Consider the following 15340-nt stretch of genomic DNA (forward strand, 5'->3'; position numbering starts at 1 on the left):
TCACAAATTTTATTCAAGAAAATTTAAAAAGATTTGATTTGTAGTAAAAAAAAAAAAAAAAAAAAAAAAAAAAAAGATTAATCGTTTTATGAAAATGTGATTAATCTTGATTACCGTAATTTTCGGACTATAAGGCGCACCTGACTATAAGCCGCCACCCACCAAATCAGACAGGAAAATTGCATTTGTTCATAAATAAGCCGCACCGGACTATAAACCACAGCTGTCCTCACTCTATTATGGGATATTTACACCAAAAGATATTTACTAGTTACTTTTTTGACAGTGGCATCATATGACTGTCATAAGACCAAATGAACCACCATGAAGCTTTGAACCAATTGGCTGCAAAGCTTCAATGCTTCAAGATGCTTCATTTGGCTATCAGTGTTTCCTTGGGGGAGACAGGCAACCTCTGCTGCCACCAGCTGTCAACACTATTGTTGTCCAACATGCCTCCTAGCATGCATCGCAGCACTACAGATGGAAATAACAATCAAAATTAATGTTCTGTGCTAATTATTTATTTAGTTACTGTTCCAGTTGTTTAATTAATTGCTAATTATGGTGTTTGGTAATACTTTATTTGACAATGGCGCCATAAGACTGTCATAAGACGATCATAATATAACAGGACACTGCCATGAGCATTAATGAATGTTTAAGACAGATGTCATTTTGTGTCACCTGGCAAGTTATCTCACTTTTAAATGGATGTAAAAGATCCAAGCTGGATATAAATTTTGTTAGTGACATCATTTGCCAGATGACACTCATGACATCTGTCATAAGCATTCATTAATGCCCGTGATCGTGTCATGTCATATTTATGATGTTCTAATGGCTCTTATGGTGCCGCTGTCAAATAAAGTGTTATCTATTAACCCAAATAAATCAACAAATAATCCGCACTGAAAATGAGGGGAAAAAAGTAGCCCGAAGCAGCTTTAGCCCGAAAATTACAGTTATCAGTGGAAGACAACGTGCTAATCGATTCTGTCTTAATTGATAAATTTTATTGAAGTAAATGTTAATGGTTTGGTTGCAAAAAAAACAAAAGGTTAATCGCATTTTTCCTGAGGCCAGTCATCATGATTAACTCAGTGACTGCCATTGACGGTGCTAGACGTCCAATCCATTTTGACCGTTCATTCACCCCATCCCGGTCAAATTGGATTAGACATCCAGCACCGTCAAAGCCAGCTAATAAATTGAAAAGAAACAAACAACAAACCCATAAAGACTTGGACGGCATTAAACATCCAAATCCAATTAGAGAGGGATGTGTGGCAGCAATCAATTCACATCTAGTGCTGTCAATGGCAAGTAAAGGTTGTATTTTTTCAGCAGATGATTTGGTTGAGCTAATAATTCTTTATTTAAATTTATATTTATAGTTTTTTCCACTAGAGGGCACTCATGCTCTTTGGATGAATGAGGTTTCCTTTCTGTAGGTCTTTTTCTCTCTCACCAGAATTCAATGATTTTTATGTTTATTTTTTGGTATTTCCTTTGCTTAATGCGGTTATGTAATGCCGTATATGCCGTTTGATAATAGCAGTTAGTATAGATAAGCCTGTGCCGAGAAAAAAACAAAAATACCATTGTTTAAAAAAACAACAACAAAAACAGTTACTCACAATGTTACTCATTGCTTGAGTATTATTTTCACTAAATACAATTTTAGTAATATTATTTTTGAAGTAATGGTACTCTACTTGAGTAAAATATTTGCCTACTCTACCCACCTTTGTATATTTCAGACAGAGACAGTACAGATTATACAGGAAAATGCCACTAAAACCTTTCAATGCTGTTTTAAAATCTACCTCTAGGTGGCAGTAGTGCTTATTCACTACTTCTATTCTATGATGAAACCAACACGGAAGAAGAGTTTGAATGGGCGCCGTCCATGAAAACATACCAAACATTTCTACTTTGGAATTATTTCACTCGTACCAAACGGCACTACGTCGTCATTCTCAAAAAAATCGGACCTTTTCCTGTGAAACGGCGTCTTAAATTACGGTATGTATGTCGCAACCTGCCTGCAACTGAGTTTTATATCACGACTCTCTTGTAGACACGCGTTCTTGTTTGGCTAATGTTAGCATGTTAGCCAAGGAGGCACGCAGTCAACATTGCAATGCATGCCGTTATTGACATTTGAATTTGGTTCTATGATGTTTATCTGTTACATTGGCCTTAGGTTAGACCTAAATTCTTCACTATGAACCTTCAGCTACAAGAAAAGTAGCTTTAATTTGAGTTCTGTATTAAAAACAGACATGGATAGATGCTAGGTTTAAGGTTTTTAAACATGCTATATTCGTCCCAGCTTGGCGTAGTGATGGCAGCATCATTACCGCAGAAACCAGTCATGGCAGGGATGCCCCCTCAACAGCAGCAGCCCCCCCACATGGCCCCCAGCGGTCCCATGGGTGCAGGTCAGCAGCCAATGCCACCCCAGGGTGCCCTCAGGGAGATATCCCCAGTTTTCCTGTGCCGGATCGGGCAGGAAACTGTGCAGGATATCGTCACGAGGACCATGGAGATCTTCCAAATTACACGAGCCACGCAAGTAAGAAAAATGGTTGTTGACAGAAGACATCCCATCCATTTTTTTATCCTATTTCCCAAATTGATCAGATGTCTATCATTGTAGATGGCAGTAAATGAGTTTAATATTACTTTCCTTATCTTTCTTTTAGCTTCCTAATGGCGTGACTCAGAGTCAGGCAATGTACCAGGACCGTTTCGGGAAACTCCAGGAGCACTTGAGGCAGCTGGCTTTGCTCTTCCGGAAACTTCGCCTCCTTTACGAACGCTGCGTGGAAATGACGGCAGATCTGCAGGAAGGCCCAGCGGAGGTCCCAAACACAAAACGTGCAAAATATGTTTGTAAATGTGTTGTTTTTAACTCCCATCATTTGAATGTGTTTTCAGCTTGTGCCCTATGTTGGAGAAGAGCTGGTGAACATTAGAGTGGAGCCGTGTAGTCCTTCAGTGCACCAGGAGAGAAAAGAAGTTCTAGAGGTGATATGAATTTTTATTTTTTAATATTTAGAACTAGAGCTGAAACGAATACTCGAGTAACTCGAGTTGAAAAATTGATCCGAGTAATTCTTGCGGAATCATTTAATTTTGCCAGCTCTAAGCATCACGTTTTGCCCAGGCTGCTTTTAATGCGGGACAATGCGCTGACGTCACGTGCGTAAAGGAATAATCAATAATACCTGACGGCAGCCGACAGCCGCTACAAACTCTGCCAACGTTGCTACAAACTACACCCGCGTGATGCTACAGTGGTAGCGTCTGATGCTTCTCACTGATATCACATGTATATGAAACTAGATGCGAAATGACACTCGCCGGCATTAGTAAACAGCCGCCATCTTAAAGCAGTAGACTTCTCAGCGCTAATGAATAAGATTAACATTACTGTACCTTGTTAAAGTAACATTATCCCTGCAGAGGACTAGGTTTCTATTCATTATGACTACTGTCGATGCATGGCTAACGTGTCAGACAGACAGGCTTTATTTAATATTAAACAGCGCTGTAGAGTAGGGCTGTCCCAAATGACAATTTTTGTCCTGATTATTATATGATTATTATGTAATTTAGAAAACGACATTTGTTTATAGATAAACCGCAGTGGACTATAAGCAGCAGCTGTCCCCACTGTATTATGGGATATTTACACCAAAAGATATTAACCAGTAATACTTAATTTGACAGCGACATCATACGACTGTCCTAAAACCAAATGAACCACCATTCATTGCTTTAACAAGCTTAATTTGGCCATCACTGCTTCATTGTGGGAGACAGTCAACCTCTGCTGCCACCTGCTGTCAACACTGTTGTTGTCCAACATGCCTCCTAGCATGCATTGCAGCGCTGAAGATGTAAATAACAATCAAAATTCATGTTCATTGCTAATTATTTCTTCAGTTACAGTTCCAATTGTTAAATTAATTGCTAGGTATGGTATTTGGGAAGACTTTATTTGACAGTGGCGCCAAAAGACTATCATTAGACAATCATAATTATAACATGACACTGTCATGAGCATTAACGAATGCTTAAAACAGATATCATTTAGTGTTATTCGGCGAATTATCTCACTTTTGAATGGATGTAAAAGATCCGAGCTGGACATAAATGGAGTTAGTGTTACCCACAAATAAGCCGCACTGGACTATAAACTGCAGGATTTGAAATGAAAGAAAAAAAGAAGTGTCTTAAAATCCGGAAATTACTTCATTTTACCTTGTCTGGAGTATGGCTCCGCCTCTGGTGGAGCGGGGGCTAGGCAGGCAGCTTGCGTGTTTGTGCCCGATCCGGGTTTCGGGGTAGTTCATCGGTCGCGGGGTCCAGACGGGGATGCTGAAGGGTTGGTGGGGCCGCGGGTAGCCGGGGTCGAGCGACGGTATTTTTTTGCAAGTGCTGTATCACTGTGAATACATGAAACAGTGTTCGCCTTGGTCTCCAGCTTGAAATGCTCCCACACGTTTGACATTTTGACCTTTCCTTGGTGCATTTCTCTCGGTTTTCGTCAGCTTCTTCGACATTATATGAATTACTGATGCACGATAATTATTGGTCCGATAATTATCGGTCCGATAATAATAATATATAATAATATAATAGGACCCATAATATGATAAGAACTGTTCTGGCTTTACATTTAGCACACTAATATGGGAAATCAGTTGACCATTTGCGGGGCATTGCTCCCACCTGCTGGTAAGAATAATTCATTGCATCTATTTTTTGTTACAGTAGTTTGGTTCAATCACGTACACATTGCGGTGTCTAGCGGTAGCATTGACAGTCGTGAGTGCTTTCTGTTACGTTTCCGCCTCGGAATTATATGCAAGTATTTTATGTTTACTATAACATATGGATGTGCAATACATGTTTACTTTTGTGGTGAAGGGTCATATGTACAGAACTTCATAAGTTGTGTTATAGAAGCCAGCCAAAGCTTTAGTAGCTCAAGCTAGTGTGCTATGCTATACATATAATACCGGTAGTTGTGTATATAAGTGTATTGTGCAGTTTGTTGTATGTTGAGTATTGAACATGTGTATTTTTCTGTTGTACTTTCACAATATTAAGACGAGCGCCTTCCCATAAAACCAAGAAAAGACCAAGCCTTGTGGTTTTTGGAAGTGCATTTATTCTTAGCTGGCTGTCGGGCAGTGCAGAAGTGAAACGCACTGTTTTGTTCATTTCATTATGAAAAATCTGATGAGATCAAAGGCAAATCTATGTTGAATCCGCCACTATTTTTTTTTTTTAAACCTCCAGGTGTTCAAAAACATTTATACGTTTTTTTTTTTTTTTAAACCTCCAGGGGTTCAAAAACATTTATACGTTTAAAAAATTATATATTTATTATCGGTTATCGATATTGGTATCTGCTTTGAGGAGCAGGAAGTTATCGGTATCAGTTTCAAAAAATTGATATTGTGCAATATCAATAAATGGTTGAAATCAAATTAATCCGCCATTTACTTTACACCTGTTTTCTTCCGGACGTACGTGACGTCAGCGCATTGTCCCGCATGAAAAGCAGTCCGGGCGATCTGAATACAGTGAATATCTCTATCCATCAAACCCGTCCACTACTAGCAAGTCTAACGATAGCCAAAAAAACAATATTGTTGAATTGGAAAAACAAACAAAACATTAGCATTAACCAATGGCTAAATCTAATCATTGAATATATAACATTAGAGAAAATATCTGCCAAACAGACAAATAAAATGGACAAATACGAACAACAGTGGGAAACGGTCGCAAGAATGATGAACATAGACTAAGGATTCTCTCTCACCTGCGAAGGAATGCCACAAAAATAATAAAATTGTATACATAAATGGATGTATGCGGGGTGTCCAGGGAAGTTGTATGCATCCTTCTGCAGCTGGAAACTGGACATGTTTAAATCCGAACTGTTTTATACACTCCCAACAGCATGTAATAAATAATTTTTCTTCCTTCACAGTTTAGTCGGTCAATGGGCTTATTTTACAAGGATACTCATGGACAATTTGGTTTCCAGCTACTGGGGATCATATGCAACTTTTTTTGGAACACCCTATATATTACTTACTTATTACTTGGAACAATTAAGGAACTATGCGTAAATAATACACTTCACTGGTCCTTGGCATACATCTAATGGTGTTTGATAAACCTCTTCTTCTATCAGCTTTACAGGTGGAGTTTGTTGGCGTCCTGCCCTGGGCCGTCCCGCCGCCGGTCTTGGCCCCCGGGATTTTCGGCCGGGGCTTGTCCGGTTGCGTCTGGCTGTGCGGGGGGTCCCGTCGGGCGCGCGCTGGTGTCGTGGGCGGGTGGGGGGGCCGTGCGGGTGCCGGTCCGGGGCCGCGGCCCTTCCCCGGCCGGCCGGGGTGGGGTTGGGGTTGGGGTTGGGGTGGGGGCCGGGGGGTGTATGCAGCAGCCATGGTTCCCTCCCAGGTCCGCCCGGCCGGAGCCGCGTCTCCCTGTACCGGGTGCCGGGGAGGTGCCCTCTGGTGCCATACCGCGCGCCCCTCTTGGCCCGGGGGTGGGTTGTGGGGGGTGCGCTTCTCTCCCCTTGGTCTGTTTCCGGCCCTGTCCGGCTCCCTGGGCCGCGGCGGCCGCGGCTGCCCCCCGGCCGGCGGGGTCGTTAGCGGGGCCTCTTGGGGCCCGCGGGGCCTAGGGTGAGGCTTGTTGTCCCTTGCCGGTGGGGTGGACGCCCCCTGGTCGCCGGCGCTTGGTGTGGCGCCTGCTCGGGGTGCGGGGTGGGTGCTCGGTGGGTGGGAGGGGGGTGGGCGGTCGCGGAGGCGCCGTGGGTGTTCTGGGGCGGGGATTGATCGGGGCCCTGACGCTTCTTCCGCCCTGGGGCCGGTGGTTCTGGTGGACGGGGCCACGCCCGCGGGAGCCTGCCTCTTAACTCACGCACTTCTCACTTCGGCACTGTAAATATTTTTCACCCTGGCACTTACATGCTCATACATTTCTCCGGGGAGAGTTGGGACGGGGCTTTACAGTCCCAGCCCGACTCCCCCCTGTTTTTAATGCACCACACACCAAGGTTGTGGGATGGTTGGGACCTGCTGGGGGGGGGGGGGGGGGCCCTCATGGCTGCCTCCTCACCACGGGCCCCGCCATCCCTGCACCTTTTTTAAATGCACCACACACATCATACTCCACAGGAGAGCTCTGGCAAAGGGCGGTGGGACGGGCGGCTGGACAGAAACTCCATGCTGCGGTCCCACTGCCCCAAGCCAAGCTCTCCTATTTTAATGCATACATTGCACTACCCTCCCCTCACACCCCCATCACGGTGCTGGGTGATGGCTGCCAGTCGGGAACCTGGCAGCCACAGTAATAGGGTGGTAGGTGGGTTCCACCCTTTTTCTATATGGCGTGGCTCCCGGGGTGTGGCCTCCCCTCTGCCTCGGCTGCCGGCCGCGGGAGTGGGTTGGGGGGTCGGGTCTCCGATCTTGCGTCGCCCCATGGCAGTCCCTGGGCGTTCTCCTGCCTCCGCCTTCCCCTCTCTTCTCTGGCTGGGCGTCCGCCCTGCGCTCCGTCGCGGGTCGCTGGCTGGGCGCCGGTGTATCAGCTGGGTGTCGCCTGCACCGGCGGGGGACCCTGCCTTGCCTGGGGCTTGGTGGGCCGCTGGGGGCCCCGTGGCGTGCCGTGCCGGTTGGGGGGCTGTGGCTGTGGCTCGTGGTCCGGGTGGGCGGGCGGGGGTGGGTGTAGGCGTGGGGTTGGTGATGCGTCCCCTCCTGCCATCCCTGAAGGCCGGTTGATGGGCGCGCGGGTGGCCCGGGGGACCACCCTGGGTCCTGGGGGGGGGGTGACGGTGGCTCCTTTGCTGGGCGGTTGGAGGAGGGATGGGCTGCGCGTGGATCCCCCCGCCCCCCCGCCCGCCCTACCTCCCCGGGCTGGCTGGGTGTGGGCCGTGGCCCTGGGTTGGTGCCCGCGCGGTCTCTCCGCCCGTCTGCGTGGCTGTCGCGCGCCCGGTGGGGCTTGCGTGCTGCTGGATGTGGTAGGGCATGCTCGGGTTGGGGGTTCCGGTGCCGGGATTGGCGATGCGGCGGCGTAGGGTTGGTCGCCAACGGGCTTTCACTCATAAGAGATTCACACGATTACTGGGTTCTAGATCACAGAACTGATTTGTGTACACTCTACCCCTTTCAATCACTTAGTTTATAGTCTTATAGACACCCCCACCCCCATTCTCCTCTTTCACTGGCCAATAGGCCCCCACATGGTGTAAACCGGAAATACATCTCGCTGACGATAGCACCAGCATATTAGTAACTAGTTTAGATGTTCAATGTATTTCTTGTTGTTGTTTGTGTATGTGTTTCTTTTCTTTCTTCTCTTGTATTTCTTTTCTTCTGTCCCCCCATAATCCCTTCCTGTTCGCTGCTTTGTCATAATAAAAAGGTATTTTGAATCATCACAATGGGAGTATGTCAGACTCTCAATGTGAAACATTAAAACTGTTCAGAATCCGGGCACTTAGACTTCCATTCTCTGTGTCAAACAGCTGAACAGGACAGGTTTAAAAAAAAAAAAAAAAAAAAAAAAAAAAAAAAAAAAGCAGTCCGGGCAAAACGTGATGCTGAGAGCTGGCAAAATTAAACGATTCCTCGAGGCGGATAAAATTACTCTGATCAATTTTAAACTCGAGTATTCTTTTCAGCTCTAATATGGATGTTTCCTTATTTTGTATGTCTGAACTTTAATTTTACGGCGTTTTGATAGCCAGTAAACGCCCGTGAAAGGAACTGGAGTCTTTTGGAGTCATTCTCAAATAAACACAAACGTGTGCCGAGTGCACGGAAACGCACGCACACTGCGATAAATCACTGCTGGGAAAACCACCCTTATTCTATTTTACCATGTGATAATTTGACTTATTGCATATCGCGACAGGCTTAGTCACTGTTGCTCCCAAAAGTCCAATAGAATAGATTTAGGTCGTTATTGCCATTGAAAACACTATACATCCAATAAACAAATGTTCACTCGACTCTCCCAGTCCGCCCAGTTTAAATTAGGGGTGTGACAAAATAACGAGATGATGGTATATTAGGGTACTTTTTTTATCCTAAATGGATATCGATATGCTTGTGCCAAGAATCGATATATCATTTTAAAAAGGAGGCAGATTAAAAAAAAATAAAGGAACCAACAAGCTGCTACCAAAGTCTTCCACTAGTTAACTCAATGGCTGCCATTGACGCCCAATCCACGTTCGTTCATTCGAAACCAGAACATTTGCAGCCAGTCTTTCCGATTTTCGGGGCATGTACTAGTCACCTTCTTGAGTTTGAGTCACCTCCTATTAATTTAGGGGGATTCCCGGGTCATTTCCTGTTCTGTAACCCAAAATCAAGAGGAAGTGACAATAAAATCAACAGCAAATGACTTTAAATGCCCCAAAATTAAACTAATTGGTTTAGGGCTGCAGCTATCGAATATTTTAGTAGTCGATTAATCGATGGACTAGTTAGTTCGAATAATCGAGTAATCAGATAAGGAACATGAAAAATTAAAATACCCGAGCTGAGCCTGAAACGGTATTAATTTTTTTTTTTTTTTAAATGAGGATCTATGTACACAAAAAGAACAATTGGCTAACTTACACAGAAAAAGTCCGCTAGCTTAAATGCTATAAAACGCAAAATTTTTTTTTTTTTTTTTTTTTTTACAATGCTTTAAACAAATGGTTCAGACACATATTGCCTAAAAAAAACACTAAATATACCTATAAACTAGGGCTGTCAAAATTATCGCGTTAACGGGCGGTAATTTTTTAAACACGATAAAATATTTGACGCAATTAACGCACATGCCCCGCTCAAACAGATTAAAATGACAGCACAGTGCAATGCCAACTTGTTACTTGTTTTTTGGAGTTTTGTCGCCCTCTGCTGGCGCTTGGGTGCGACTGATTTTATGGGCTTAAGCACCCATGAGCATTGTGTAATTATTGACAACAATGGTGGGCTACTAGTTTATTTTTTGATTGGAAATTTTACAAATTTTATTTAAAACGAAAACATTAAGAGGGGTTTTAATTAGGGCTGTCAAAATTATCACGTTAACGCGCGGTAATTAATTTTTTAAATTAATCACGTTAAAATATTTGACGCAATTAACGCACATGTCCCGCTCAGACAGTATTCTGCCTTTTGGTATGATTTACAGCAAGGGTTTTTATGCTGTCTAACAGCGAACTCTTGTGGTCGCTTTGCGACATGGTTTATTTTTTTTCTTGCAAGTTCAATATGGCTGCACGACATCTCGGGCTGACGCCCACGTTGTAATGTTGTGCTTATATGATCCTTGGACAAGATTTGTAAGTATGGTTGTTGTAAAGAATGTACATATTATGTTAGTAAGCGAAATGTTCAATTTTTTGTATGAGACGCTTTTTGTTTATGTATAGTAAACCTGTATAGCGTGCTAAGCTAACGTTGTTGCTAATGCAATGCTTGTGTACTTTTTGTTGTTGTAGTTTTATAACGGTCTAAAGAGGACAATGGTTTGAGGCTATTTTATTAATAAATCAGATGAAAAAGGAAGAAGTCTGATTATTAAGGCATCGTTCACTAGCTGTCTAGCTTTGGAAAAAGTAGACGCTTCGGAGTGAGGACAGCATAGACAGATTTAAATGACAGTAGAGTGAAATGGCCACTACAGTCCTTATGTACCGTATGTTGAATGTACAGTGGGGAGAACAAGTATAAGTAGTGGGGAGAACCCATTGGCAGTGTATCAAATACTTGTTCTCCCCACTGTATATATCCATCTTGTGTCTTATCTTTCCATTCCAACAATTTATTTTACAGAATATATATATAATTTACAGAAAAATATGGCATATTTTAGAGATGGTTTGAATTGCGATTAATTGCGATTAATTTTTTAGCTGTAATTAACTAGATTAAAAATTGTAATCGTTTGACAGCCCTAGTTTTAATATAAAATGTCTATAACTTGTACTAACATTTATCTTTTAAGAACTACAAGTCTTTCTATCCATGGATCGCTTTAACACAATGTTAATAATATTAATGCCATCTTGTTGATTTATTGTTATAATAAACAAATACAGCACTTATGTACCGTATGTTGAATGTATATATCCATCTTGTGTCTTATCTTTCCATTCCAACGATAATTTACAGAAAAATATGGCATATTTTATAGATGGTTTGAATTGCGATTAATTACGATTAATTTTTAAGCTGTAATTAACTCGATTAAAAATTTTAATCGTTTGACAGCCCTACTATAAACTAAATCGTGAATGCATTAAAAAAAACATTAGCTCAAACAAAAACTTAGCTTACGTTGGTCTTAACAGGGAGCAGTTGGATTCAGCCATGTGGAAAGAGGCAGACCAGAGGGCAGTGTATCCACCCTAATAAATAAAACTAAATGTAAACACTCTCAAACCATTGCAATGCCACTTTAAATAAAACGAATACTCGAAGCAACAAAATTTAATTCAAATATTTTATTTCTAATCGAATACTCGAGTTAATCGATTAATCGTTGCAGCACTATATTGGTTGCCATTGACCGCCAAAGACGTCCAATCCGTTTGAGGGGGGAGGGATGGCAGTGACTGAACATTCGATGCTACCCTCCCAGTTCAAACGAATTAGACATCTACTAGTGATACTCAATTCACAGCAGAAGGATGAAAGGTTTTTCTTTACTCTTTGTATCGTAAAATCCTTTAGAATTATTTCCAATAATGTTATATCACCATATTGTGAGATAATCGTTATCATGAGCCTTTTATTGCAGTCTTAAATTAATTGGGGTGTCTATCGTATATTTGTTACGGTCCTTGTATCAGATCGAATTGTGCTAGACGTAATATCGGCAAATATCGTCCATAGTATTATTACATTGATACATTGTTCTGGATCAATACATCGATCGTTTACGCAATGATCCACTCAACAATCTTTTAGATATGGCGTTTTGTTATAAAGAGCTGTTGTAATTCTTTAAAACATTAAAGCTCAGTGTCTGTTTTTAGAAAGTCCGTCAGAAGAACCGTGAGATGAAGGTTCTCATGGATCAGATGAGGGACCTGCTGTGGAACGTCAACGCCATGTTGACCTTGAGGAAATAATCCGTCCTGATCAACTGACCGGCCAAGTGTTCAATATTGTCATCTATAGTTACCACAAAAGGGCAGCAAAAATGTGTTGAAATGGATTGCTTTATACACCAATCTGTGACACCAAGCTGCCACAAGATGGCAGCAAAGTAATTTTATTATGACATTTATGTTGATGTTTCAAGTTAAATTCTTTTTTTTTACGTAACAATTGAGCTTTGTCAAGGCAGCTGAATATTTTTTTTGGGGGGGTGAAATAAGTTATGAGTTTGAAGGGGTTTTTTTTGTGTGTGACGTCCTTCCACAAAGCACAGCGTGCGGCAGCTATGTTCAGTACATCTCAGGTGTTTTGTACTGTACACGTATGCTCGACTCCTTTGCTGCCATTGATGGTGATAACGAACTGATGTTTAAGCTGGTGGTGATCGAGCCCAGTTCAAATGGATTCGCCGTCAATGGCAGTAATTGAGTTTGTCTTCCTCACTGTTTTGTATGAAATAAAAGTGTTTTTCTAAAAACTTTGGGCACTTTAATTTCACAGCAACAAGAAGTCTGCATTTACAAATGTTTTTATTTGTTTTACAGTTCATGGTTTGTGTTCAAGTCGCACTTAATGTCACGCCCTCTCGAGGTCTTTGTACTTCTTGCGGAAGACCGACACTTGATCCTTGAAGAGGACGGGGTCCAAACGAAATTGAGAGTGGACCAGAGGCATGTAGCCAAACCAGCTGGCGAAGGTGTTGACACACTCCTGGCGCTGGTTGAAATGCTCCGGGTTGGCCCAAGGGACGTTCTTGGTGCTCTGCTGGGAAAAAGAAGAGACTTATTAAAATGTGCATACATTTCCAGTCCTGTGGTCATTGTTTAACTTTACGCCTTGTTTTGCATGGACATTTTGTTTACGTCACACGCAGTGATCCATGATTGTTTTACAGCCTTTTTACTTTACGCCTTGTTTTGCATGTTCATTTTGTTTACACCGCTTTAATGTTTACGCTTTGTTTTGCATGGTCGATTTGTTTACACCTTTTTAACTTGTTATTGGTGCTCGTTTTTTTTACTTTAGGCCGTGTTATCCATGGTAGTTTAAGTTGTTTACGCCTTCTTTCACATGCACGTTTTGTTTACAAACAGCACCATTGGAGTGGAGTGCTATATAAGTACTCCATGTTTACCATTACACCCTTTAACTTTACGCCATCTTTTACATGGTCGTTTTGTTTGCATACTTTACACCGCCCTAAATGTTTTGTTTACACCTCTTTTTAAAACTTTATACCTTTTTACTTTACGCTTGGTTTTTCATCATCGTTTACTTCACATCTTATTTATCTTATTTTACTTTATGCTTTGTTTTACATGGTTGTTTTGTTTACACCTTTTTACTTAACACTTTGTTATTCGTGCCTGTTTTTTAACTTTACGTCGTGCTATCCATGGTCGTTTTGTTTCAGCTGTTTTAACATCGTTTTTACTTTACGCCTTGTTTTACATGGTCGTTTTTGTTTACACCCTTTAACTTTACACCTCTGTTCTTTACACTGTCTTAATTGGTTGTTTTGTTTTGCTTACTTTACGCCTTGTTTTGCATGTTCATTTTGTTTACACCGCTTTAATGTTTACGCTTTGTTTTGCATGGTCGATTTGCTTACACCTTTTTAACTTGTTATTGGTGCTCGTTTTTTTACTTTATGCCGTGTTATCCATGGTAGTTTTGTTTAAGTTGTTTTCCTTTACACCTGGTTTTACATCGTTGTTTTGTGTACTTAACGCCTTCTTTCACATGCACGTTTTCTTTACAAACAGCACCATTGGTGTGTGAAAGGGTAAATGTGTGCTACATAAGTACTCCATATTTACCATTACACCCTTTAGTCTACGCCTTCTTTTACATGGCCGTTTTGTTTACACCTCTTTTTTTAACTTTAAACCTTGTTTTGCATGGTCTGTTTACAATCTTTAAATTTATACCTTTTTACTTTATGCTTTGTTTTACATGGTTGTTTTGTTTACACCTTTTTACTTAATGCTTTGTTATTCGTGCCCGTTTGTTAACTTTACGTCGTGTTATCCATGGTCGTTTTGTTTCAGCTGTTTTACTTTACGCCTTGTTTTACATGGTCATTCTTGTTTACAACCTTTAACTTTACACCGTTTTAATTGTTTGTTTTGTTTACTTAACGCCTTGTTTTACTTGGTCATTTTGTTGACACCTTTTTACTTTACACAGTTTTAAATGGTTGTTTTGTTTACCTTACGCTTTGTTTTACATGATCATTCTGTTTATACCTTTTTACTTTACGCCTTGTTTTCCATGTCTGTTTTGTTTACACCCTTTTACATTCTGCCTTGTTTTACAAGGTTGTATTGTTTACTTTACGCCTTTTTTACAGAATCAATTTGTTTACACCTTTTCACTTTACGGCTTGCTTTACATAATCATTTTCTTTACACCATTTTACTTTACACCATTTTCATATGCTGGTATTGTTTACACAGTCTTTTTTTACTTTACGCCATGGTTATTTTTGTTTAAATCCTTTTTACTTTACGCATTTTTTTCCAAATGGTCTTTTTGTTTACGCCAAGTTTTATTATTATTATTATTACATCTTTTTATTTTACAGCGTTTTAAACGGTTGTTTTGTTAACTTTATCGTTTTACATGATCGTTTTGTTTACTTACACATTTTTACTTTACGCCTGGTTTTGCAGTGTCTGATTTTATTTATTTTTACACCTTTTTACTTTACACCTTGTTTTACAGGTTCAGGTTTTTTTTACACCCTTTTACTCTGTGCCTTGCTTCACGTGGTTAGTTTGTTTACACCTTTTTACTTTACGCTTTGTTTTGGTAATTTTGTTTAACCCTTTTAACGCCCTGGTTTACATGATCGTTTTGTTTACTTTACACCTTTTTAATTTACGCCTTGTTAAGTTTTACTTGCCTTGTTTGGCAGGGTTTGTTTGTTTATACCCTTTTCATTTACACCTTGTTTTACATGGTCGTTTTGTTGACATCCTTTTACTTTAGGCCTTGTTACTCGATCTCGTTTTTTTTTTTAACTCTACGCTGTGTTATCCATGGTCGTTTTGTTTACACCTTTTTACTTTACACCTTGTTTTTCATGGTCGTTTTGTTTACATCATTTTACTTTACGCCTTGTTACTCGTGCTCGTTTT

The 15340-nt window shown here is 41.3% G+C and overlaps 2 protein-coding genes across 4 annotated transcripts in view; one reads left to right on the forward strand and one right to left on the reverse strand.

Moving 5' to 3' along the window:
* The first annotated feature begins 1758 nt into the window (after nt 1–1758).
* Nucleotides 1759–12997, forward strand: zgc:114119 (Mediator of RNA polymerase II transcription subunit 30-like). The gene is made up of 5 exons (XM_057827195.1): nt 1759–2028; nt 2339–2581; nt 2712–2870; nt 2947–3036; nt 12074–12997. Exons 2-5 carry the CDS (start codon nt 2351–2353, stop codon nt 12167–12169), a joined length of 576 nt encoding a protein of 191 aa, XP_057683178.1. The 5' UTR covers nt 1759–2028; nt 2339–2350; the 3' UTR covers nt 12170–12997.
* The window catches only part of ext1c (exostoses (multiple) 1c), a 147498-nt gene continuing 142939 nt past the window's right edge, over nt 10782–15340 (reverse strand). Inside the window, exon 12 of one of the 3 annotated variants that reach the window (XM_057827192.1) lies at nt 10782–12962. In XM_057827192.1, the coding sequence (XP_057683175.1) occupies nt 12774–12962 (189 nt within the window). In that variant the 3' untranslated portion in view covers nt 10782–12773. The remainder of the gene's footprint in view (nt 12963–15340) is intronic. The other 2 variants (XM_057827194.1, XM_057827193.1) reach the window with 2 other exon arrangements.

This window comes from Corythoichthys intestinalis, chromosome 22 (genome assembly GCF_030265065.1).
Source record: "Corythoichthys intestinalis isolate RoL2023-P3 chromosome 22, ASM3026506v1, whole genome shotgun sequence".
NCBI classification, from domain to species: domain Eukaryota; kingdom Metazoa; phylum Chordata; class Actinopteri; order Syngnathiformes; family Syngnathidae; genus Corythoichthys; species Corythoichthys intestinalis.

Coding starts and splice junctions, on each gene's coding strand:
- zgc:114119 (XM_057827195.1), top strand. CDS start 2,351: ATGGCAGCATCATTACCGCAGAAACCAGTCATGGCAGGGATGCCCCCT. Junction 2,871..2,946: donor TGCAGGAAGGCCCAGCGGAG/GTCCCAAACACA, acceptor ATGTGTTTTCAG/CTTGTGCCCTATGTTGGAGA. Junction 3,037..12,073: donor AGAGAAAAGAAGTTCTAGAG/GTGATATGAATT, acceptor GTCTGTTTTTAG/AAAGTCCGTCAGAAGAACCG.